Source organism: Drosophila tropicalis, unplaced genomic scaffold, assembly GCF_018151085.1.
Source record: "Drosophila tropicalis isolate 14030-0801.00 unplaced genomic scaffold, ASM1815108v1 contig_1175, whole genome shotgun sequence".
Classification (NCBI taxonomy): Eukaryota; Metazoa; Arthropoda; class Insecta; order Diptera; family Drosophilidae; genus Drosophila; species Drosophila tropicalis.
Window position 1 is genome coordinate 135,373 of NW_027172547.1, and position 24,560 is coordinate 159,932.

At 36.9% G+C, this 24,560-nt stretch overlaps 1 protein-coding gene across 1 annotated transcript; it reads left to right on the top strand.

Annotated features, from left to right (window-relative positions):
• Positions 1–22,393: 22,393 nt before the first annotated feature.
• Positions 22,394–23,784, top strand: LOC137575090 (uncharacterized). The gene is made up of 2 exons (XM_068287496.1): positions 22,394–23,530; positions 23,595–23,784. The coding sequence occupies exons 1-2, from the start codon at positions 22,394–22,396 to the stop codon at positions 23,610–23,612; spliced, it is 1,155 nt and encodes a 384-aa protein (XP_068143597.1). The 3' UTR covers positions 23,613–23,784.
• Positions 23,785–24,560: the final 776 nt, after the last annotated feature.

Below are 24,560 nucleotides of genomic sequence, written 5' to 3' on the forward strand. Positions count from 1 at the left end.
ATCTTCGATACTGTCTATTCGGATATTTTCAATCCCACCCTCCCTCGCCGTTCTGGTTAGAATTGCCGAGCAATTCAAAAAGGCCAACATTACATTAAACATTAAGAAAATTAATTTTTGCGTGACTAGAATTAATTATTTGGGTTATGTTATCCAACAAAAATATAATGCATTCTAAACTGGCCGACCCCTAAAAATTTAAAGCAAGTCCGCGGGTTTCTTGGTATTTGCGGATGGTACCGTAGGTTTATACCCAATTTCTTTGATCTTACATGCCCTAAAACAGATGTTTTGTCTATAAAAAAGAAGTTTACATGGACACCAAAAGCAGAAAAAGCTATATATTCATAAAGCAACGATTGACTTCAGCTCCCATACTAGCAAATGCAAATTTCGAAAATAAATTGTTTCTCCATTATGACGCTGATTATGGAATAGGAGCTGCTTTAACTAAATTAAGTGAGGACAATGATGAGAAACCAACTTTGCTTATATTTCCAAAAAGTTAAGTAGAGCTTAACGTAATTATAGTGTTACGGAACGAGAATGTTTAGCGGTTGTTTTGGCCATTGTACCTGATCAATCCAGTTTATTATGGCTCATGCGTTAACAGAATGTGTCGGGTAGATTAGCAAGGTGGATATTTAGGCTTCAACAGCTTAAATTTTCGATTTCAGTGCAGGATGTACTGTCACGCTTATTTGCGGAAGAAATAGCCGAATTAGGAATTGGTCCGAATGTGGAATTAGTGTCTGACGCATTTCAAGACGAATCGTATATAAAGCTGATCGAGAACTTTGCTAAAAATCGCTGTAAATTAAATAAAGAAAACTGTTTTAATAATATGTAGAGAGAAAAAATGGGGACAAAAATGCATGTGTAAATGAACAAAAAAAAAAAATATATATATATATATATATATATATATAAAACAAACACAAAACCAAAACAAAATTTCAAACACCAATCGTCATCGGTGATACATCGTTGGAAGGCCTTCCACCGTTGGATATAACGTGAGTAAGTTACAATATCACAGTTTCTTTACGTCATGTAAAGTCGTGCTAACACCATGGAAAGAGTATCGAACAGAGACTACTGATCCTGTTTCGTTTCTTCACGCTCACAGTTCTCTTATACATTCACGCCTTCACCTTCCGTGCTTTCTGACCTTAATATTTTATTCCGTCATACATGCGCTTAAACTGTTAAAATTGCGATCAGCTGATTGCACAAATATAGGTCAATGCCCTTGAGTTTGATTTGTCATTTGCCAATATTAAAAAAAAAAAAAGAAAAAATAATTCTAAAACTCAAAATATTGATTTTTATCGAAAGCAAATAAATACACACAAACCTCAATCACTGCAAAGGAACGGTATATACCCCCTACCTCAACCACGTTACAAACGAAGAAATAGTCCAAGAACTAAAATCACAAGGAGTTGTAGACGTGTATAAATAATCAAAACAAATAGACGGCAAACCAACCCCAACTGGTGTGGTTCAACTCACCTTCAACTTGTACACCCTACCACAAAAATACAAATTTCTTGGAACACTGCACGTGTTAAAGAGTATATCCCCAATCCCATGCGATGCAAAAAATGCCAAATTATTGGACACACAACCAAACGTTGCCACGGCAATACAACTTGCGACCCATGTGGTCTCCCCATACACACACCAACCAACTGCACTCGCACATACTGTGTAAATTGCAGCGGAGAGCATGCTGCCAGCAACCGAGAATGTCCAAAATATAAAGAAGCCCAAGAAATAATAAAAATAAAAACAATAGAAAAATGTACGATGTATGAAGCCAAAAACAAATATTACAAACATAATGCACAAAGACCAACCACTTCCAATAAAACATACGCAGAAACAACCGCTACACAAGTAGCACCCAAAGAAGTTGAGACGAACGTCTCATCACTTCCTTTAATGACAGAAAACAAATCAATACACAAAACAAAAACCAATAACACAGCAAACGAACCACTCAATTTTACAGAATTAAAATTCGCGCAAGCAGCGCTCAAAAACAGCACTAGCAAAACGACAACGCAACACACACCAAAAACAACAAATGTAACAACCGAAGACATCACAACAACAAGCGACTCAGAATTAGACACAGAAAACATTAGAAAAATATACAAGCCAAACGGAAAAAAAACCTCAACGCTCTCTGACACAGACAGTATCAGAATAGACGTTGAGACCTAACAAACCCAAATCTATTAAACTCTACTTTCCGCTCCTCTTGCTCCCCGCGGTGGCCTATAATGATTCTAAGCATTAAAGTGTACGCCCCCCAGCAGAGGAGAGTTAAGAGAGAATTAGAAAAAGCAATAGAGAGATTTAACTAAACAAAAACAACACAAGTACTCTATACCCCCCTACACTATGTCTCTCAACACAATACAATGGAACATAAATGGGTACAAAGATAAATACCATGATCTCTCTCTCTTAATAAAAAACTACAACCCACATATTGTAGCTTTGCAAGAAACCCACCTCCACACATCTGACAAAAATATTCAAACACCCAAAAAATATGCATTATATCACCATAACGATATAGATGTTCTAGCCCCAAGAGCAAACAGAGGATTAGCTCTTCTAATATCTAAAAACATTGAACACAAAATCATTAATTGTCAGTCTAACATTTTAGCCATTGCCGCAGAAATACAACAAAAATTCCGTTTATAATTATTAATATATATCTTTCACCTACAGACAAATTTATTGAGCAAGATTTTCATAACCTGATAAATAACTTCAATAAACCAGTGATGTTAGTAGGAGATTTTAATGCCTGGCACTCAACCTGGGGATCACCCACAAACAATCAAAGAGGAAATGTTATAGCTCGCTTTATTCAAAATAGTAACCTCATTCCTTTAAATAATGGGGACCCCACTCACTACTCCACACATAACACCTTCACCCATGTAGACTTAACATTCTGCTCTCCACCCCTTAATCTCAACGCATCCTGGTTTACAGACGAAGATCTTTATGGAAGCGACCACTACCCCATACGAATTCAACTATTTCCGTCAGCCCACACTCACACAATACACAAAACACACAGATATAAACTTCATTTAGCAAACTGGAAATTATTTCAGGAAAACTTAAATAAAAATGCACAAGAACTAACTATAACAAATAATACAAATCAGTCAGCAGCCAGACTGCTAAAAATAGTCAAAACATCTGCTAACAAGTCAATACCCACCTCCAACCCCAATAAAATAAAGAAACACAGCGTTTACTGGTGGACCACAGAGCTAAACGAACTAAAAAAGGAAAAAACTAGGTGTCTTAACAAGCTTAGAAAACACTTAAACACCGAAAATATGTTAAATTACAAAAAAGCGAACGCCAAGTTTAAATATGTAGCAAAAAATACACAAAGAACAGCCTTTACAAAATTTACGGAAGACATAAACCCTAACACAACAACAAAAGCTCTCTGGGACAAAGTACACTTCATCACAGGGATTAGGAAAAACACATACGTACATGCCATAGAAACGGAGACAGGAAACACCTGCGACCCAACAGAGATAGCGAATGCATTTTGTATACATGGTCCGATTACTCACAAGACTCAAACTCAAACATCTATTGAACTCCAATCTTGCGTCAGTTCTCTAAAAGGATCTACTCCCGGACACGACAATATAAACTATGAGATGATTAAAAAATTTACTCCATCAGCATACAACAAGCTCCTAGAACTCTACAACAGAATACTAGATACCAGCATAATCCCCCACCAATGGAAAATTGCAACAATAATACCAATTAACAAACCTAACAAACCAAAACATCTGCTAAACAGTTATCGCCCCATATTCTTGCTTCCCTGTCTATCCAAGATCCTAGAAAAAATAATATCAAAGCGGATTATTTGGATGCTTAACCAAGAAAACCTCCTCTCTACTAACCAATATGCATACAAACAAAACCGTTCCTCCATTGATCCTCTACTAATAATGGACAATTACATCTGCAACAATTTGTCCACCAGAAATCACATATCGGTCCTATCAATCGATATGGAAAAAGCTTTTGACAGAATAGGCGCATACTGTATCTTACAACAACTACTTGAATGGAAGCTCGGCCCAAAAATAATAAACTTTGTACGCAACTATCTAAATAATCGAAGGATCAGAGTCAAAATTAACAATACTCTCTCAAAAGCTTTTGATTTAAAAAATGGAATCCCTCAAGGTTCCCCGCTGTCTGTTACCCTTTTTCTTGTCGCTTTCAATAAATTAAATCAACTGATCAATGAAAACAAGTTTTTCTCTCACACCATGTACGCGGATGACCTCTGTCTCTTTTTTAAACCAAACGAAGGCTACAACACTCAAATAAACAATCTCTTTGCCAAAATCCACAATTGGTGTGACATTAGTGGCACAAAGTTGTCCGCCGAAAAATCTACCCATCTACACATATGTAAAAAACACAAATGCAAAAACATAGAAATAACAATTAATAATTTAAACATACCAAAAACAAAACACCTTAAAATTCTAGGTCTATCATTTGACAATAAGTATACCTGGAATGAACATGTAATAAGATTAACCAATACTTTAAATAATAGACTAAATGTAATTAAATGCTTAAGTAATTATAAGCTTAAATGTAACACCTCATCCCTCATTAACATAGCAAAATCCATTATCCTCGCTAAAATTGATTACGGCTTTGCCATTTATAGAAAAACTTCTAAAACAAATTTAAAAAAATTATCCACTCCCTATCACTCCTCTATACGACTTTCACTTGGCGCCTTCCGCACTACTCCCATCAAAAACATGATCGCAGAAAGTGGACTCCCTGACCTAAACAGTAGGCTGCAATGGAGCTTCAGCAGACACATTAAAAACATTATAAATGCAAAGGAATCTTCGCTACAAGACCCACTAACCAAACTACTGAGACGTAAGAGACGCATGAAAAAACCATCCAGTCTGGAAATTATAAGCAACAAAGCTGCAGATCTTAATATAATATGTCCAACGGAAAGAAAATACAAGGAAAGCCTCCCACCATGGACAATAGCCAACAGCTCCATTCTGTTCGACCTTGCGCAACACAAAAAAGACACAACACCAAACGAAGTCTACAAAAAACGATACAACAAAATCAGAGACGAACACAACCTATGGACTTTTCTCTTCATTGACGCATCCAAATCAAAAAACACAACAGTCTTTAGTGTAGTCACTGAGGACAACAGAATTATAAAAGAGGCAGTAACCCCACAATACACGTCAATATTCACAGCAGAAGCAGAAGCCATCCTCAGCGCGGTAGAGTTTGCAGTTAACGCAAGAAGAACAAAGTTTGTGATTTGCACTGACTCTCTCTCCACACTCTTGGCCGTTAGCAACCCAAACAAAAGCGATCCTACAATAACAAAAATTCGGGATAAAATCAACTCAAACCCCAAAAGGCTAAAACTACTATGGACACCTGGTCATATTGGTATCAAAGGGAACACACAAGCGGACACAGCAGCAAAATGCGCCACAAAATCTCCTCTACATCTGCATAACACTTACAACAAAAAGGACATCAACAAATTAATCAATTCAAACACCACAGCAGAGCTGAAGTCAACGTGGAATCACTACACACATTTCTACAAAACCATTAATCCAGAAATGCAACCAACTAACCTGCCAATAAAAATTCAAAGGAAACATGCAGTAATATATACACGATTCCGGCTTGGTTACACAAAACTTACTCACGAACACATACTAAACAAAACACCTCCACCCATCTGCCCGTACTGCAATAGAAATAACCTCACAATCCAACACCTTACCTACCAATGCCAACACATTATCAATATTAGCAAATCCCTAAATTGCCCACCCCCTAACATTCTCATCTCAGAGGCTAACCTCTCTAATATAAAAAACTTTATAAAAATAATTAATACATTAAATATCTTAGAATAATTGTAAAAAATAGTATAAAAACTCCAGCCTGAAGGCCTTTGTCGCTCTGGCTCAAAACTCATTGTAACCTAGAATTAATTCTTTTTTACAATTAAATAATAATAATAATAATAATAATAATAACTTTGCTAAAAATCGCTGTAAATTAAATAAAGACTGTTTTAATAATATGTGTTCACGCCACCGGGTGAACAGCAGTGAGCGGCGAAGAGCAGTGAGGAGTGTTTTTTGTTCCTCGGCGTCTACGGTCACACCAGGAGGAGTGACTTGATTTTTCTGATGGGCATCGCCATTTAATCCAGTACGAGCATCTAACCCGAACACCCGTTTTTTCATTGCGTTTTTTCGATATTGTACTTTTTCCAACCCGAACCATTCTCGTGTGTGTCGGGACAGCTTGTAATATACAGAAAATAAACCACAATTAATTTTAAACGAAGTTTTCGCGCGTTTCAATTTCATTACGCACTCACCAGACCCCTGAAGAAACCACTTGTGTCTTATTTGGATCCTTCCGCCCCTCCACGAAAATTGGTCCTTCGAGCCGGATATCCTTCCGCTCCTCCAGCTTGCATCGGCGGAATTCCTGATAAGTAAAAAATTTCATTATTCATTTCATTTGCCCCTACATAATAATAAAAGTGTGAGGTTTTCCCGCTCTTCCATAGCGACCTACACACTTTTATATATCGTATGTACATACCTGACCTGTTCCAAGGTTACATGGTAGTTCCCAATCCTTAGCGTGTTTGTCCAACGTTTTTGTTTTCCATTCCACGACTACATAGTTTTATTTTTTTTTTCGCACTTGTCCAATTCCACTTTTTTACATTTGTAAAACTCGTAACACTCACATACACAGCTGTTTGCCAAGTCCGCGTAAAAGTTTAAAAGACAAAAAAAATTATTAAAGTGTTATACTAAAGAAAAAAAGGAGGAAAAAATAGTAATCAAAGTGTTCACCGCGATTTCTTATGTGTTCGAATTATTTCCATTGCCTAATTAATTTCCTCACGCGCGTATCCGCTCACCGGCGTATCTACTTACATACATACATTGTCATCTGTTGATGTACGCGCATATGTACATATCCATATACATATAATATATATATTTATTCGCACATTTACCACAAACAAAAAAATTTAAATAGCAATTAACGTATGCACCGAGATTTCTTGTGTGTTCGAATTGGTTCAATTGCAAAATTAATTTTCTCACGCGCGTATCCGCAAACCGGCGCACTTGCTTACATACATACATACATACATCGTCATATATTGATGTAGAATTGGAATATTCTAGTTATTTATTTCAATATTATTTAAGGATTTGATTTCCTTGTTTAAACTTATTTTATTAACCCTGTTTCTTTGTGTTAAGAATACATATATTTATTTATTACTATAATGGCCTTAGCGACAATTTTGGGTGTGCGATGTGATCGAGGCGAGAGTACGATTGTGAGTGCTTTCCGATCGACGCTTCTGCTTTATTTTTCAATGAGTGAGTCGACCAGATAGGTATGGCCGCTGCGTGTCTTTCTGTCTCGCTCACTCGGTACCAAGCGATTGCAATGATTATGCCTGCCTGACACTTCATTTCCTACAATCGGCTGTCCTGACAAGTCATTCGACCCGAGTGATCCTAGCCAAGGCTTCATGAACTCAGCCACTGTTGAGGTCTTACAAGGTCCTTCACCCCCGCCAACCTTCTCAACGTCGTATCGACCGTACCTATTCACCTTCGTGATTTTATATGGTTATATGGTAAGTATTTACCTCTCAACATTAGACCTGTCCCATATTGCGTACGTTTAATCGCCACTAACTCGTTTAAATTGTATTTTCTTTCACATTTCCTGTTTTTGTCGAACGTTCTTTTCATTTCCTGCTGTATTTTATCGATATTCTTTCGAGCCTCCGCTCTAATCTTATCACGACCACAGTCTAATTCTTCTATTAACGAATCGGTTATCAACTTTCTTATTTCGGGATCAGGACTACGCATCTCTATTCCTGTCAAAATCTTAAAAGGTGTAACTCTTGTACTTCTTGGAGCAGTATTATTAACAAGTTGTTGCACACGACCTACATACTTGTATCAGTTTCCCTCATTTTCTTGGCTTAACTTTGAAATCATTGGAACTGTCGCAGAAAATACCATTTTATTTATATTTAAGCTATATTACCGAAAAATACCATTTCTGTTTATGAATCTAGTATATAAGTCAATTATCATTTTTGTTGTACAAAGAGATGGTTACATTCTGTATAAAAACGATGGCGAAGAAAAACTTGCCTAAAAGAATAAAACAATAAAGCTCTATAAAAAATATATAATAATAAAAAACCACGGCCAATTCCACAACATAAAATTGGTCCTTCGAGCCGGATCATTAACGCGCATAATACAAAATAATAAAAAGCCATATGTTTGCGAAAGAATGGCCTACAATCATAGGAAATAACGAAGATATTGATGATAGTCACTGTTTTCCACCGATCGTTCCTAAGGGAGCTATATGATATAGTCACCCGATCTTTATCAAATTCGGCACAGTCATTAACAGATATATTAAATTAAGAAATGTTTAATTTGAAAGCAATCGCGTTAAAAGTAACGGAGTTTTTAAAAAAGTCAATGTTTTCGACCGATCATTCCTATGGGAGCTATATGATATAGTCGCCCGATCTTGATCAAATTTGGCACAGTCATTAACAGATATATAAAACTAACAAATGTGTAATTCGAAAGCAATCGCGTTAAACGAAGTTATTTACAAAAGTCACTGTTTTCGACCGATCGTTCCTATGGGAGCTATAAGATATAGTCATCCGATCTTGATCAAATTTGGCACAGTAGTTTATAGGCGTAATAATCTCTCTAATATTAAGTTTCACGATAATATCGCAGAAAATAACGAAGTTATTGAGAAAAGTCACTGTTCGTGACTTTGGGGTTTGTATGGGAGCTGGGTCCGATCCGGCTGAATCCGAGATATACAATCCCTGCAGTATATACAAGCCTACGTGCAGCTCTGTAGCTCTTACGGTATAAGAGGAGCTTGCATTGATCCAGACGGACGGACGGACGGACGGACATGACTATTTGAACTCGTCTCGTCGTGCTGATCAAGAATATATATACTTTGTATGGTCGGAGATGCTTCGTTCTATGCGTTGCACACTTCTGACCAAAATTAATATACCCTTTTTGCAAGGGTATAAAAATGTGGAGTTGGCCACAAGTGGTAGAAAAGAAATTGGAGGCATTGAAGTCGCAAGAATTGCGCGACGTTCATTTCGCCATATATACAAAATAGAGATAATTTCGTGAAGCGCGAACTACGAAAATTCAAGGGTTTACCTTACGATTCCAAAAAGAGGCTGGAACACATCGACTGCATCTCGAAAGAGCTGGGCGCAAACGCTTTGCAACGAGTATGCCAATTCCTAGAAAATTCGCCGCAAGAAGGGATAGACTGTACCGAGATGGCCTCAAAAATTTATGACGCCATTTCGTACGAAACTTCTGGCAAATCAAACGTCATACAAGCATCAAACGCAAACCAGTCCGAGAACCAGTTCGAAAACATGAACCAGTTGGAAGTACTAAGGGGAATAGAAGCCATTGATGTAGAAAACGTGGAACTTCAAGACGAAATCTCAAAAAAGGAAATATTGATGCTTGGTGTAAAAAGACAGCTAAGCAAAGCCCAAACTGGGGGCGCTTCTGCTGACGTCATCGAAGAGCATGAATATGAAATACAACAGCTGTCATTAGAGGTGAAAGTTCTGAATGCTAGCGGAAGTTTTGGTGAGCAAAAAATATACTTAGAACACTACTGTAGCACTGATTCGTTCGTCTACCTCCTCCCAAAAATCTGTCATGTCTGATGGAGACCACCCGATAAATGAATCGCTATCGATCTCCAACGGCGACAACAACATACACAGCACTGTAATCACCATGTTAGCCAGACAAAGCTTAGGCAATAAAAATCTGAAATTTGACAGTTCCTCTCATTTGGCTTGGCGACATTTTAAGACGCAGTTCATAAAATCGGGGAGCGAGTGTCAGTATTCTGGAGAAGAGGATGTATATCGTCTCGATAAGTCACTGAAAGGGGCAGCGCGTAAGAAGGTTGACATTTTGTTGATGTCGGCCAAGGAGCCATCGAAAATTCTAGCCATTTTGGACAACATATACGGAGCTCCAGAAAATGTGGCGTTCGAACTGATGACAAAAGCACAGGAAATAAAATATGTAAAGGATATTGGAGATTTTCACGAGTTCAACTGCTCTGTTCAAAATATCAATTCAGCGATGGAGTTTGTACAATGCAAGTTCATCGCTACACAAAAGTTGCTTGCAACCCTAATTGAGCGGCTAGATGAAAGTTTTCTTCGAGAATGGGGAGAGCTGCAGAATGTAATTTTGAAATATTTGCTGAATGGACGCAAGAGCAGTCGAGATTATATCATGATATATGTTTCTATAAGAAGATAATTACAATCAATAACGTAGATAATGAAGCACAAAAGTAAATTCAGAAAAGCAGAAATGAAGAAACGGTGGGATTACGCAAGCACAAGTAACGCCTGCTTCACATGCCTAAAATTTCATAAGGGACAATGCAATAATCGTGAGCAATGCAAGATCGACAACTGTGAACGATATCAACATCGCTTACTACATAAGGCAAAACAGCCTCATATATAATCCTTGCCGCAAGCTATTAGCGGATGCATTCAAGAAGTCCAAGAAGCAGCGATTCTTAAAATGTTACCAGTTATATTACGTGGTCCAACTGGTGAAAAAGAAATTCTGGCTTTTCTCAACGATGGGAGCACAACAACAATGTTGGATATTAATGTAGCACGTGAGGTCGGAATAATTCGGAAACCTGAACCGTATTGCTTTGGATGGACTGAAGGAATCTCTAGATATTGTGACGAGTCACAATACTTGGCAGCGTCTGACACCCCATTACCGTTCCTCTTCCGATGTATATATTTAAGTAAACTACGCCCATGCAGGGCCCTTTGCTGGTTATCTTTCGTTACGCCCATGGAGGGCATATTTAAATGTTCCAACATGGAATTAACTGTAGTTCTTTTCGACAGACGATGCTCATGATCTAAATCTATCTCTTTCTGACTAACGACTTGGCGTGGCAGCGGCGTCGACGCGTCGCTGAGTGTGCAATCTCTCAGCATCGGTCGCTGCGCCGCGAGCTGACGCCAAATGGAAAAGCAAAGAAATCGAAAGTGAAAGAGAGAGACGGCGATCGTGACGCGTGCCAAAGCACAAGACGCATCGAATGTTTTCACCGTTAGGACATAAGTAGGCAGAGCAAGGGTGGGTTTGAACAGAGAGCTAGAATTAGGGAAAAATCACTTCGCCAGTAGCCACGTGAGTGATCAGTCGGATTGCGAAACAGTGAGAGAAACCAACAAGTGCCACCAAGGGAAAAAAAACCAAAAATAGAGAGAGATCCTTCAGGAATAACAGGTGAGCCCGTGACCAAAGTCCCCCCTTATTTCTACTTGAGTGCGGTAGGGACCCAGATTTCCAAAAATGTTTAGGATTAATTAATTATTAATAAATATTACAACATGATCACTTAATCCAACCCGGCATTATTTCTTCATTCGGCACTGAACTTTCGTATACCCTTTCCCTTCCCTTTTCCTTGCCCACCTAACTATTTGAGTGGAGCCAAAGGATCAGCGGACTTCGGCAGGATGAGTTATTCTCCTGCAGTCGAAGTCAGTCGCTGGTCCTTAGGCTCCGTCACTCAAGGTGAGGAGGCAACGGATCTCGGCCAAGCGGGCTTCGCTTGGCAGACGAGATCAGTCGTTGCAGTTCCTCTTCACCATCCCTGTCTAATAACCCCACTAACATTTCCTTTCACGCTTCCCTTTCCCCAGTTCAAGAGGCAACGGATCTTGGCCAAGCGGGCTTCGCTTGGCAGACGAGATCAGTCGTTGCTACTCCTCTTGGACTCTCCTTCTACTCCTTTCCCTTCCCTTTCCCCCCTTCAGGTGGTCTCGGCCCTTTATCCTAGTACTCGTCAAGGTCTCCAGATCAAATAAATGTTCTGTAGAGCTTCCTTACAGATGGCGCCCGAGCAGGGACCTTGATGAGTATTATGGGGAAAATATTAAAATATATATTTATATGTATGCACATTTATTAATATATATATATATATGAGTCCACACAAGGGTGAAAGTTTATATGTATGCGTATTCATTAATATATATATCGGAGTCCACTCAGAATTAAACATTGTTTTGTATATTATAATATATATATATATATAATATGCGTATATTTGTGGTTAGGGTATTTAAAAGTCGCATATACGTTGTCGATGTGCCACGTGCTTTTAGTTTTCTTTGCAAGCGACAGTTACATGCGAGAAAGAGACAGGGACACACGAGCGGCCAGTATGAATGAGAATAGACAATTCACCGTTTGATTCGGGGCGTGTGTGTGAGCTACGAGCATTCTCTTGCCATTTATCTCTCACTCTTACACACAGCTTTGATTCAACCGTTTTTTTTTTGTCATTCCTTCATTCACACTGATTTGCAAGTACAGTCGCGCGTTGGGTTTCGTTGCAATGAGAGCAACAAATTTAAAAAAAAAAGTTATATATACAGTGGTGGTCAGCAGGTAAGCCCCTTTTTTTTTTTTTTGATTTTATTTATTTATTTATTTATTTACGTCAACTAACACAGCAGTCGACGAAAAAGCTTAAGCTAAAGACAGATAGTAATTAAATGAAGAAGGTAGCTTAGCTTTATACACAACTAAACATCCCCGGCCCGGTGGAGGTGTTTTATTTGCACAAGGTGCCAGCTATGCCCCGATTCACAGCCAATGTGGCCAGGGATGAGTTGCAGCCAATCCAAGTCCAGAATATTTTCATTGGTTTCGCTGTAGATGATTAAAAAGTATAGCGCGAAGAGAAGTGACAGAAAGATGAGGAGAGATAAGGTGAGAAAAGTTGTTAAAAGATTGGCAAAGAACACGAAGAGGTTCGTGAAGAGAGTAGTTAGTCAGACATCTACTAAGGTGAATAGGAAAAAAGTTTCTGGTCCGACGTGAGGGAACACAAAAATACAGCGTATTTAGTAAATTGGTAGAAATGACTACGCCGTTGACTAGTTTATGGAGAAAGAGAATGCCAAAAACAAGCCTACGGTTATAAAGTGAAGGAAGATTAATAAGAAGAAGTCTGTCAGAATAAGAAGGTAGGCGAAGACCCGGGTCCCAATTTAGACCGCGTAGCGCAAACTTAAGGAATTGCTTCTGTACCGATTCAATACTACGCTGGTGAACATCATATTGTGGGTTCCACACTGGCGAGCAATATTCTAGAGTAGGGCGAACTAACGAAGTGTATAAAACCTTTGTTACATAGGGATCATCAAATTCTTTGGCCCAACGTTTAATGAAGCCGAGAAGGCTGTTTGCTCTGTTGACAATTAAAGAAATATGAACATTAAATGAAAGTTTAGGGTCAAACCACTAACCATAGAACACATAGATGGGACAAACTCATGTTTTTTTGATTGCAAATGCTAGCCTAGTCATGGAACCCCAGAGAACTTCGGGAAAACCCGAACGTCCGTACTCTCAATGAGAGCGTAAAATGGGGAGAGGGCCAAGCAGCTACGAAAATAATTTAGTGTAGCACAGACTACAGAACGACGAGGGCAGGCCCATGTCGCTTGTGATTTCGTTCTGTCAATGTATGTGTACACTCGTCGGTACATGCTCACGCTTCGTAGTGTGTGTGTGACGTGAAGTTGTACAACATCGCATTTCAATAGCTCGCTCGACCAAAATTTGTAATTTTCGACAAAACAGCGACAATGCGAATAGGATATGCCCCTGTCGAAAGAATATCAAGAAATATTGGCATCAGCTGCGTATTTATCCCGATGGCTGTGCCGATAAAGTGTTTGCTTGGCGATCGGAATATCCCTGGTTCGAATCCCAACTCGTACTCGTTAAAAAGGTTTTTTTTGCCTATTTATTTATTTTTATAAAAATAAACAAAAAACATAACGAAATAAATAAACAAAAAATATTAAAAAAAAAAAACAAACCAAAAAGAAACAAAATAGAAAAAAAATACAAAAAAACCTTCGTCAACGATAATCGAGTTTATTTCTATTTTGTTTTTTTCCCTTTTGTTTATTTTTATTTTTTTTATTTTTATATAAATAAAAAAGTAGGCAAAGAAAAACCTTTTTAACGAGTACGAGTTGGGATTCGAACCAGGGATATTCCGATCGCCAAGCAAACACTTTATCGGCACAGCCATCGGGATAAATACGCAGCTGATGCCAATATTTCTTGATATTCTTTCGACAGGGGCATATCCTATTCGCATTGTCGCTGTTTTGTCGAAAATTACAAATTTTGGTCGAGCGAGCTATTGAAATGCGATGTTGTACAACTTCACGTCACACACACACTACGAAGCGTGAGCATGTACCGACGAGTGTACACATACATTGACAGAACGAAATCACAAGCGACATGGGCCTGCCCTCGTCGTTCTGTAGTCTGTGCTACACTAAATTATTTTCGTAGCTGCTTGGCCCTCTCCCCATTTTACGCTCTCATTGAGAGTACGGACGTTCGGGTTTTCCCGAAGTTCTCTGGGGTTCCATGACTAGGCTAGCGTTTGCAATCAAAAAAACATGAGTTTGTCCCATCTATGTGTTCTATGGTTAGTGGTCAAACATAACGCCTAAGTCTTTGAATGATGGAACACAATCTAACATAACAGACTTTATAGAGTAATGAGCTAGGAGCGGAGACAAACGACTGAAAGTCATAAAAGAACACTTAGAGGCATTAAGGTGTAATTTATTAACGTGGCACCAATCACAGAACGCATCGAGATCTGATTGCAAGTACTGTTGGAAAGAAGGATCATTATAGGAATAACAAATCTTGACGTCATCCGCAAACATGAGCACGCGTGAATGAGCCAAGGCCAAAGGCAAATCATTTATAAACAATGTAAATAATAGTGGGCCCAGATGACTGCCTTGGGGTACACCTGACGTAACTCGAACAGTTTTAGATATCGAGGAACGAAAAGACACCTTTTGGGTTCTGCCAATAAGATACGACTTTAACCAACCCAATAATTTTGGTGAAAAACCCATGATGTTAAGTTTCGCGAGAAGCAAAGAATGATCAACCGTATCAAAAGCCTTACTGAAGTCAGTATAAATAACATCAGTTTGACACTTTTTACGGAAGCCATGGTGTACAAGGGTAGTCATTTCTAAAAGGTTGGTAAGCGACGAACGACCTTTCATGAAACCATGCTGACAAGGAGAAATAGTGGATCTGGATAGATGTTGAAGAGAAGACGTAATAATTTTATCAAACAGTTTAGGTATTGCCGAAAGTTTGGCAATGCCACGGTAGTTGGAAACATCCGATTTGCTACCCTTTTTAAAAAGCGGAATAATAAATGACTCCTTCCAAATATCAGGAAATCTACAAGTCTCACTCGATATAAAGAATAACCGAGCTAAAGGCTTAGATAGGGAAATAGAACACATTTTAAGGATGCAACTAGGTATATCATCAGGCCCGGGAACGAAGGAAGACTTCATAGATGACAAGCTAGAGAGAATACAGTCTTCAGTAATACTGGGAAAAAACATACAATTTAAATGTGGGAATGAAAAGGGATAGGGTGTGGGATCCGAAACAGTAGTAGAATATGTCGACTGAAAAAATTTAGCAAACAGATCTGCAATATCTAAATCATTATTAGCAGACTGGTCGTTAAGTCTGAAGGTGGAAGGTAGTACATTAGAGCGTCTTTTGGAATTGACAAAGTTGTAAAATCTTTTGGAGTTATTATAAAATTCAGCCTTACAGCGAACGAGATAATTGTTGTAGCATTGAGTATTTAAAAGACAAAATTGAGATTTGGCTATACAATAATTTGCATAGTCAAGTCGCGAACCAGTTTTTTTAAATCTTTTAAAATATCTCGATTTAATGTTACGAAGATTAGAAAGCCTACGTGTGAACCTGACTGGCGAGCTGGAGACGGTAGAGACATTCACATAAGGAACGCATTTATCAATTAGAGAATTAAGAGCAGAATAGGAAAACTTCACTGCACAATCTATATCGCAGCACTCAAATAGAAACGACCAATCAAAAGAGAAAATAAGGCTGTTAAGAAGATTGAAATTTGTTTTACGAAAACATCTACGACGAGAATTTGAGATGTTTTTAAATAAATTAGTAACGGAATTGTAAGAAATAGTAACTTCAATGGTAGGATGATAAGGACCTTCAGGTTTCACTAGTGGCTGTGTTTGCGATACAGCACTAACAGTGGGATCAGAGACAAAAACAAGATCAAGGATTCTTTTAGAACAGTTAAGGAAAGAATTCAACTGATATAGTGGACATTCAAGTAGGCTATCAAGAAAAACATGTTGAGATGAAGGAATTAAGTAAGATAGATTATCATCAACAAGCCAAGAAATATTAGGCAAGTTAAAATCACCTAAAACTATAAGAACATCACGAACTTTAAGACGACCAAAAATAGTTCGTAAAGCATCAGCATGGTGCACGTAGATCATGATATCAGAAGCTGGAGGAATATATGAACAAGAGATATATAGGCTAAAGTTAGAACATGTAACTTCGACGCAAATAAACTCAACACCTAAGGGGAGATCAATCGGCACCACACTTGAAGACAGATTCGAGTTTACAGCAATGAGTACTCCACCGCCACGACGACCAACACGATCAAGCCTATAAGAAATAAAATTATTAGAAAGAATTTCATTATCTAAAACAGAGGAGTTAAGCCAAGTTTCAGAGAAAGCTAATATGTCAGCTGAAAAGGTTTGGCTATCACAGAAAAGGTTTGACAGCTTGGTAAGAAGTCCTCTTACATTTTGATAATGAATGCAAAGACTAGACGTTATTAGTTTTTTGAAGCAGAAGATAAAGTAGGAAGGTGGACAGGCAACGGACGAGAGCGCTTATTGGGCGCAAACTCGTGTACAACTAGGCCCTCTGGCCAAAAATTAGGGTCAACCATAGCTGAGAAGTACTCATTTGGTACTGTAATTTTAAAAGAGGAGATTTCGCGAGGCCTAGAAAACTTAAACTTTTGAATTAAAACCTTAGCAGGGCAAATATTACCAATGTAATTCAGGAGATTGGGAAGTAATAATTCGGATGTGAGAGAGAGCTGGCGACTGCTTACGAGGCAACTCAAGGGTACATTTCTTGTGCAATTTCTCAGAAGGTGGAACAAATTTGAATTGCGACAATAATTGAACGCTAGAGTCACACTCGTTTGACAGCTGTTTGGCCAGTTTGTTTAAAGATATTTTAAATTTGATTTTCTCGGCTCCCAAGAAATTTAATGAAGAAATTTTTTCAGTTATTTGTTGGTTATTGTATTTAGAATCTGACACGTAATTGTTGTCATGCCAGCTTTCGACGTTTTATTCACAGGTGCGTTTGAAAAAAAAGCTCCCCCAAAATTTTTGACAATAGTTTAGCACGGTCATTTCAAAATCTTTAATATTATAGTTAGACATGTGTATTCTTTGAAAAAGTTGTAGATCTAGGTAATCTAAGATAAACTGCATACCAAAAATATTCATTTTAGCCCCAGTATTTGTTTTGGGGCCCATCGAAATTTCGGGATTTTGTATGTAATTCTTGAGGTCTCTTTGTTTGATTGATTGATAGATATATTTCATAGATTGATTTCATCGCCCATACTTTCAAAAAACTAGGTAAGCAAAAAATGTGTGGGAAATTTTTCTAGTTCTAGTTTTTTTTTAAGTATGGGCGATGAAATCAATCTAAATTTTGTCGGATTTTTATGAAACATGAATCATTTGACGGGGAATTCAATTCACTTTCATAGTTAGAATAAGAAAATATTACTTTAGTTTAAATTGGTATCGTAAAACGTCGTCAAACAAAGAGACCTCAAGAATTACATACAAAATCCCGAAATTTCGATGGGCCCCAAAACAAATACTGGGGCTAAAATGAAAATTTTTGGTATGCAGTTTATCTTAGATTACCTAGATCTACAACTTTTTCAAAAAATACACATGTCTAACTATAATATTAAAGATTTTAAAATGACCGGGCTAAACTATTGTCAAACATTTTGGGGGAGCTTTTTTTTCAAACGCACCTGTAAAAAAAAACGTCGAAAGCTGGAATGACAATAATTACGTGTCAGATTCTAAATACAATAACCAACAAATAACTGAAAAAATTTCTTTATTAAATTTCTTGGGAGCCGAGAAAATCAAATTTAAAATCAAAAAAAAAAAAAAAAAAGGGGCTTACCCGCTGACCACCACTGTATATAACACGCACACAGTCATGCCATGCTAGGTGAGAAAATCGGCAGAGTCTCCGGCAGGGTTTCGACAGAATCATCAGCAGAGTCATCAACAGAGTTTTCGACAGGATTAATAGTATCCTCAACAGCATAGTTTGGAGAGAATTATTAATGAAGTCAGCTACTGAGTTACCGACAGAGCTAACGATAGAGTCATCAACGGAGCCATCGACAGAGTCACACCTGGAAATCAGTTGAAAAAAAAAATAAGAATAATAATATATAGATATAACACGCGAATTAAGATTGAGTCTGTTCTGGTTGAGTGTTAAATCAAGACTGCTTTATTGAATCAAATCATATTCTGGTTTGGCTTACATCTAAGTGTTTATAATATTTTCTTCTGGTCACTTTTCTTGTGACACTCTATGTTTAGGGAAACTGTCACTTATATTGTGACACTCTATGTTTAGGGAAACTGTCACTTATCTTGTGACACTCTATGTTTAATGGAATGGTATTGTTTATGTTTACATTAATGTGGAGTGTAGACCTCTTGGGTCGGCTGTTATAGGAAGTGTTGCCAATGGCATAACTCCTCCCCTCTGAGAGTATGAATTCTCCTGAATTCTGTTTACATTAATGTTTATATTTTTCTTTTTACAGTATATATGTATATAAATGGATAAACATATAATAATAATAATAATAAAAAGTGTTAAAAATATGCCATTTGTCATTTTCTTTTCGTATTTGAGTTCTATGATTTCTTTTAAATTGTCAAAATTATCTATTGTTACATGATCAAAGTTAATTGTGTTTTTATAGGTTTGATTCAATAGTTCTGTTGGATAAAAAAATTTTTCGTGAAAATCTGTTTTTTCGTTAAAAAATATTTCATTTAGAATTTGAATTTTACAGTTACCGAATTGAATTAAGTTACTTCCCTTAAGTATAATATTTCTTTTATCGCAATTTTGATATATTTTTGTATTCTTGGCATTTTTGATTATAATTGTATCATCGTCAATTTCTTCGATACTCGTTATATTGTTGAATATAAATTTGCAATTATTATTAATGGTACAACTTTTACTTAATTTTAATTCTTTTAAAATTTTGTTGGGTTCATATGTAAATGTTTTATTATTTATTTCTACAATTAACTGATTTTCTTGGTCTATTTGTATATAATCTATATTTGGTATAGGAATAATTAACTTGACATCTATGGTTATAAATGATTTTGGGATTTTAATTGCGATTATGATGCAATTATTCTTATATTTTAAAATGCCCATACGGATTAGCTTTAATTTATAAAAATCAATGTCAAATTTATTTATTTCTTCTTCTGATAAAATTTCTGGTATGATTATATTATTTTTTGCTGATGCTATGTTTTCCTGAATATAATTTATTTTGAATTCTATATTTTTTAATTTCCCCATTTGGTCATTATGAAGTATTTTCATTTCTATTTCTTGATTTTGATTGTCCATGCTTGTAAGTATGTCCTTGATTATTGTTCTGTCTTGTTTAATGGTTTCTGCTAAGTTGTGTATTGTTTTATTAAAATGTGTATTTATAACAATTTGTTGGTTCATGTCTTGTATAATATTATGGTTGTTTTGGTCAATATTGTTAAGGTGATCTAAAATATCTGTTCTATCTTCATCATCCATAATTCCAAAAAGCCATTTGTATGTTGTTCCTACAATATTTAACATTCCTCTTTTTATTCTGTTGTTTGGGGTTACGGATTTTATTTTAGCTCTAATTAGATTTATTTCGGCTAATAGCTCCTTTTTTCCTGTGATGTTAAAATTTTTAATGTTTGTCTCCATTTGATTTATTATATTACTTAAAGGGTCGATATTAATAATGTGTAGTATAATTACTGTTTCATTAACTATTTCCGTGGAATAAGTTTGTATAGGTGCATATCCTGCATTTGATTGAATTGGTTCAATTTGTAATCTGCCTTGAACACACATTATAACATAAAAAATTATGAAAATCTGAGGATAAGAGAAAAAAAAAAAATTTTTTTTGTTTCAAGGATGTCAATCTGTATTTTGTTGGAAATTAATTTTTTCCTGCTTTGACGGTCTTTTTATATTACATGGATGAATATTATTTAATGTTGTAATTCTAAAATAAGGTTCATCCTTATGCCTAACTCGTTTATAGTTTTTAATTGGTCCTTCCTGTCTTTCCTCCTCATAATCTTCTCTTGTATTATTTTGTTTGCTTAAAATTTTTTCTTTGTGCTTGATAATAGTGTTTTTTAGTTTTTCCTCATCTTCTATGTTTTTTGCATAATTTGGTGTACATTTTATTGTAGAGTGATAACGGTTATTATAAGCTGTTATTGCTAATTGCATTTTGGATGAAATTGATAAATCATCATCTATTCCTGCTATTATTTCAATGAGAGTAGAATGTAGTCTTTCTATGTCTGCATTTCCTGTATGTGAATTTGGCTTTGTATAATGGATTTCTATTTGTTCTTGGTTTAAGTATTGTTTTATCTGTTCTGATCGAAATTCATTATCCATTATTATTTTATGTGGCTTATTGAATTTGGCAAAGTGTTCAATCATAATTTCCATTTTAGTTTTCCAGTTTCTATCTGTTATATTATAAGCGACTGCGAATTTTGTGAGCTTGTCTATGATTGTAACAAACGATTTGTGTTTTATATGAAATATGTCTAAATATATCATTTGATTTTTAACATCCGGTGTTTCTGTGAATTGAAACTTAGGTTTGATTGGTTTTCTGCCATATTTAATTTCCTTACATTTTTTACAATTTGAAATTATCAACTGAATATGGTCTCTTAGCTTTGGAAAATATATTTTGTTCTTTAACGAATTAAAAGCTTCATTTATTCCGCTATGTAATGAATCTTTGGTGTGGTAAATAGCTATTCGTTTGTGTAACTCTTCCTCGCTTGAAATTTCCTGAGCTCTCTTAGTACATTTAAAAAATTTTATATTATTACAGTGTGAAAAAATGTTCATTAAGATACATTGTATCTTATAATATTCTGAGTCTGGAACTTCTGAAAAAATTCCTACTGTTCCTTTATTTATATTATTTTGCATTTTGATTTCGATTTCAATTTCTGTTTCTGCTGGGCTTACTTCTATTATTTTTCTACCATGCTGAATATTAATATTGTCCGTTGTTGTATAAGTTACTATTATCTGAGTTTTATATTTGTTTACAATATCGTCTTTTATATAGAAATTTGTAAATCCTCCTTCCTCTGCTGAATGCTGTGTATCTGATAGTTCAAAGTTTGACTCATTTGTTTTATCCTTGTTTATTAGTTCAGCTGTTTCCTGTCTACTTAAAAAATCTGCCACTTTATTGTCTTTTCCTTTCAAATATATTATGTCATAATCGAATTCTTGTAATTTTAAAATCCATCTTTGGTGTCTTGCTGTCATTTTTTTCCCTTTGTATTTTAAGTTTAGATATTTTATCGGAGCATGATCTGTTATAATTTGGAATTTATTACCTATCAAATAGTGTCTAAAATAGTTTACTGCATGTATAATGGATAAAAATTCTTTATCATGTAAACATTAGGAGTATTTTAAATAAGCCCGCTCCTCGTCTCAGTGAATTTCCCCGATAACCGAATTTGGGCACACTAAAAGGGTATAATACGCTAAGGCGGGGTACGGGCACACTCTCTTGAATATAGTGAATAAGACCGCATGTGCACTTAATTTGAAAATAAATAAAATCCGGAAATATAAAATCAATCCCAAGGGATTAATTACTTTAAAAAGTAGAGAGTTTACAAATCAGGTGTGGAGTTTGCCCTAAAAAACGTATTTTCATGAAATACACCGAGATTATTAAATTAAACAAAACCGCATTGTTTGAGTTGCTAGCGGCCAAGGAAGTACCTTGCGACAAAGAAGCGTCAATTTACCAATTGCGAGCATTGGTAAAACAAGTCATGGTACAGAATCAGTCTGGAGAGGGTGATGTACCCGAAGAGCAGGCAGTCAGCCCAGCAGTGTCTGCAAATGTGCTTGCCGGACAACTTGTGGATGTTGGTCCGGAGCCTCTTATTGAGCAGCGCGGCGTGGGAAACATTGAGCAGCCAAGTACACCGGATCAAGTGGGTGCTAACCAGTCGCCGACGATGTCTCGTGAGACCTCTGTAGGACCAGACGCGAACGTGCATGTTCGTGAAAGCGCACAAGCGAGCGAAACCGACGAATTGTCTTCGATTCTTAGTAGCATCGAATTGTATACAGCACGTAAAAACCTGGCGGAGCTAAAAACACGTGTTATGGAGCTGGAGGAGAACTTAGGCGGACCGCAATATAATTGCCGCATGAACTTGAAAGATGTCGAAACTACTGTACCTAAATTCTCTGGTGATGGTGATCTGTCCATTCACGTATGGATTCGTGAGCTGGAGAAAGCAGCAAGAGTGTATGTACTGAGTGATGCCCAATGTTGGTCGTTGGGCAACCGACTGCTGGAGGGATCTGCTAAAGCATACATGACATATGAAAAGACTACAACCTGGAGCGAGCTGAAGGATGCCCTTGTGAAGGTATTTGGCCTACAAATGACAAACTACGAGATTGCTAACCAGATGAGGAAGCGCTCAATTGGCAAAGGAGAGTCACTCTTGCAGTATTTCATCATTATGCGAAATATTGCTCAGCAGGGCAATTTTGAAGACACCGATGTGGTCAAATACATTGTTGACGGACTACAAGATCGAACCGGATTGTCAGCTCCTTTGTATTATTGTACTTCTCTGAATGAATTGCGAGAGAAGATGATGCGTTTTCAATCAGTTCAGCCACCAGCCAAAAACTACGTTCCTCAGGCTCGTCAGACTTCAGACCGTTTGCAGGCCATTACGCCTGCTGCAAAGGATAAGAGATGTTTCAATTGCCGCCAGATTGGTCACCTAATGTTTGACTGTCCACGCCCGGAGAGACCAAAAGGAAGTTGCTATCGGTGCTTCAAAGTGGGCCATCAGTACCGGAATTGTCCAATGCGAACCCAGATCGCCGCCATGAGCTCTAGTGAAGACCCGGACACCATTGATGATAAGTCATTTATTCAATTAGTAAGTTTAAGAATATCTTGTAAAGAGGGATGCACTGATGTTAATAATATTTTTGCCCTATTAGATTCCGGAAGCCCAGTAAGTTTTGCCAGTAGAGCGTTGATGCCGCATTTAGATTGCGATAAATTAGTTAAAAGTTCTTTTCATGGACTGAGCGGTGGCTCTATTCTGACTTTTGGAACAGTCAAATGTTTAGTTCTGTTTTGCAAAAAATATTATGAAATTCAATTTTTAGTTATTCCCGATAATATTATGCCGACGCAACTACTTCTTGGTAGAGACGCCTTGAATAAAATAGGTCTTAAGTTCTCATTGATTGAAAATGTAAGAAAGTATGAAAAGAATTCTGCATCATTAAAGAGTACCATTGCTTTTGTTTACAAATCCTTCTGTGCATCCCTGTTTACTAAATATCCTAAGCATAATACCATTAGTAATAACACCACTGATCTAGATAGTAATTGTAATAACCCTAATGTAAACACGAATGCATCCCCGTTTCGAGAATGGCTAACAGAGTTGCAAACTGTTTGTGCAACGCTGTCAGATACCGGGAATACTACTGTTGGCAGTGAATTTGGATTAGGCGCCGAGACATTGTGCATGAGCATTACATTGACCGATTTTCAATTAATTACGGGTTGCCTAAATATATGATGAGAATATGTCTGACAGATACAACACCATTTCATAGTAGTCCTAGAAGGTTATCATATTATGAAAGAGGAATCGTTTCTAAAACGGTTAGTGAGTTGTTAGCCAATAATGTAATCCGACCAAGCAACTCCCCCTATGCGTCCGCCATCGTCCTAGTGCGAAAAAAGGATGGCAATATACGAATGTGCGTTGATTATCGAGGTTTAAATAAGAAGACTGTGAGGGATAATTTTCCATTGCCTTTGATAGAAGATTGCCTAGAATACCTGGAGAGCAAGACCGTTTTCTCCGTCATAGATTTGAAAAGTGGCTTTTACCATGTAGGCATGGAAGAGGATTCAATTAAATACACAGCATTCGTTACACCCGATGG

Coding starts and splice junctions, on each gene's coding strand:
- LOC137575090 (XM_068287496.1), top strand. CDS start 22,394: ATGGTACAGAATCAGTCTGGAGAGGGTGATGTACCCGAAGAGCAGGCA.